The 2166-nt window shown below is 48.1% G+C and overlaps 1 protein-coding gene across 1 annotated transcript; it reads right to left on the bottom strand.

Annotated features, from left to right (window-relative positions):
• Positions 1-214: 214 nt before the first annotated feature.
• Positions 215-1964, bottom strand: LOC125159522 (cornifin). The gene is made up of 2 exons (XM_047848007.1): positions 1877-1964; positions 215-801 (listed from the first exon to the last, which is right to left on the bottom strand). Exon 2 carries the CDS (start codon positions 780-782, stop codon positions 489-491), a length of 294 nt encoding a protein of 97 aa, XP_047703963.1. The 5' UTR covers positions 783-801; positions 1877-1964; the 3' UTR covers positions 215-488.
• Positions 1965-2166: the final 202 nt, after the last annotated feature.

Below are 2166 nucleotides of genomic sequence, written 5' to 3' on the forward strand. Positions count from 1 at the left end.
TGGTCTTGACCCATTGCCAGCCCACGAGCGACCTGACACACACACACACACACACACACACGTGCGCGCGCGCGCACACACACACACACACACACACTCAGTGCCTGTGCCAGACCCTTTGCTGCTTTATGTTGAAAAAACAATTAAGAAAGTGGAGTCAGCAAATGACACCCACAGCCAACTGTGGAGTTAAAAGTGATTTAATGGGGGCAGGGCAGGAAAGATCCACTTGATCCCCCAAACCTCTCTTTAGATGAGCCCTGAGAAGTTAGAAAAGTAGCTCAGCCAGTGAGACTCTCAGCGTCATTTAGAGGCTCGGAGCCCTCCAGAGCAGTGTGAGGGAAATCTTTGTAGAGGGTGCAAAGAGGGAGGGTTATGACTCAGAGTGGCAGCATGCTAATTGTAAGGAAGGCATAGAAGCAGAATGTGAGAGGGGATTCAGCATCCGGTGGTCAGCTTCCCAAGGGTTTGCTTGGCGGTAGACCCCATTACTTCTGCTTGGTCTTCTGCTGAGCTGGTGCTGGAGTGACTGTTGAGGGACATGGCTCAGGAACCTTGGGGTGGCAGGATTCTGGTGCTTTGGGATGGCAAGGCTCTGGAGCCTTGGGGTGGCAGGGCTCTGGAGCCTTGGGGTGGCAGGGCTCTGGAGGCTTGGGGTGGCATGGCTCATTGGTTTTGGGGACACATGATTCCTGGGGTGGTGGCTGGCAGGGCTGTTTCACCTGCTGCTGCTGAGGCTGAGGGGGAGGGGTGCAAGGCTGCTTCTGCTGATGAGAACTCATGCTTCAGAGGAGGCTGACCCTACAGACAGAACAGACAGGTCAGATGATTTAAACAGAGATTAACTAGGTTAGAAACCATGTTCAATGTCAAATAACCATGTTATTTTCAGTCTCCTTTAAATCAAACAGCCTTCATTTCCCCTGGCTGTCTCCCTAAACACTTGAAAGTAAAGTATGCTTTGATAATTTCTGGGCCATTTCAAGAGAAGGAGCTAAAAGACAATTTGATCTGCTCCATTTCAGTGGGTTCATTCCCCAGCAACATTTCTTCCCCAGACATGTTGAATCCCTCATTGACAAGTGCCCAGGACCACACTGAAGTCTTTTTGAAAGTGACATTGTAGAAACAGCTGCAGTCTACCCACCCCTACAAACATGTAGCACACCTTTGACTTACAGGATGCCTCTGTAGGTCTTAGCTCCTGTGACCTCGCTTTGCCTTTGCTTATATAGTCTGCTCTGAAATGTTCTTCCCATCTCTGTTCGTCCAAATACACCTCCATTGTAGCCCTCATGTGCCATCACCAGGAGATCTTGAATAGGCTCTCCCAAACTGCCAAAGCCCTTCCCTGTCCCTCTGTTCCCCTACCAATCACTATCTGCTTTGCCTTTCATCTTTGTACATGCATGCACTATCTTGCTTGCTAGGCTGTGAGCTTGCTGAGTAAGTTGCATAACGGCCTGATTTACACAAAGTGTAACAGGCATGGTGCCTGAAATATAGCAAACACACAGTAGAGGTCCATCTCATGAATTAACATTTTTATGAGTCATAAACAGAGAAAATAGTGGTGTTGCTGAGAGTACCTGGGTCTGAGTCCTAGTCACATCCTGGTGTTAACTTACTATAGGTACTTACACAGACCTGTCCCTTCCCTGGCCCCCAGTCCCATAGTTATCCATTGAAGTAGCAGACTTACCTGCCCCTAAATTCCCTTCACACCCAAACTATGCCTTACTCTAAAATACAGATACCCCAGTAGTCTCTCTAATTAATACCCCCATCAGCTCTCTTAAACATATTTGCCTTTGTCCAGTTTCCAATAATAAAAAAATAAACATGAATTTCAAATTGGTCCCAAACAGAGACTCACCTGGTATGCAGCAAACAGGTTGTCTGGTTGCTCTGGTCTGATGTGAAGTCAGCGGCCAGCCGGCCTTTTATAGGATAATGTGCCCTGCCTCAAGGAAACAGAATCACCCCAGGCCCCCTGTGTTTTCATTCCTTACCTGTCAAACATGATTCACCCTACTCCCCTCAATTACCAATTGGCTCAGCTTTTGTGATGAAAACCACCCACTTGATATTTTTTTGGCACTGGCTATGTGACAATGATGTCACTGGTGCCTGATTCCCAGTGCCACCCTCTCCCTTAGACCCAGG

This window comes from Prionailurus viverrinus, unplaced genomic scaffold (genome assembly GCF_022837055.1).
Source record: "Prionailurus viverrinus isolate Anna unplaced genomic scaffold, UM_Priviv_1.0 scaffold_50, whole genome shotgun sequence".
Lineage (NCBI taxonomy): Eukaryota > Metazoa > Chordata > Mammalia > Carnivora > Felidae > Prionailurus > Prionailurus viverrinus.

Coding starts and splice junctions, on each gene's coding strand:
- LOC125159522 (XM_047848007.1), bottom strand. CDS start 782: ATGAGTTCTCATCAGCAGAAGCAGCCTTGCACCCCTCCCCCTCAGCCT.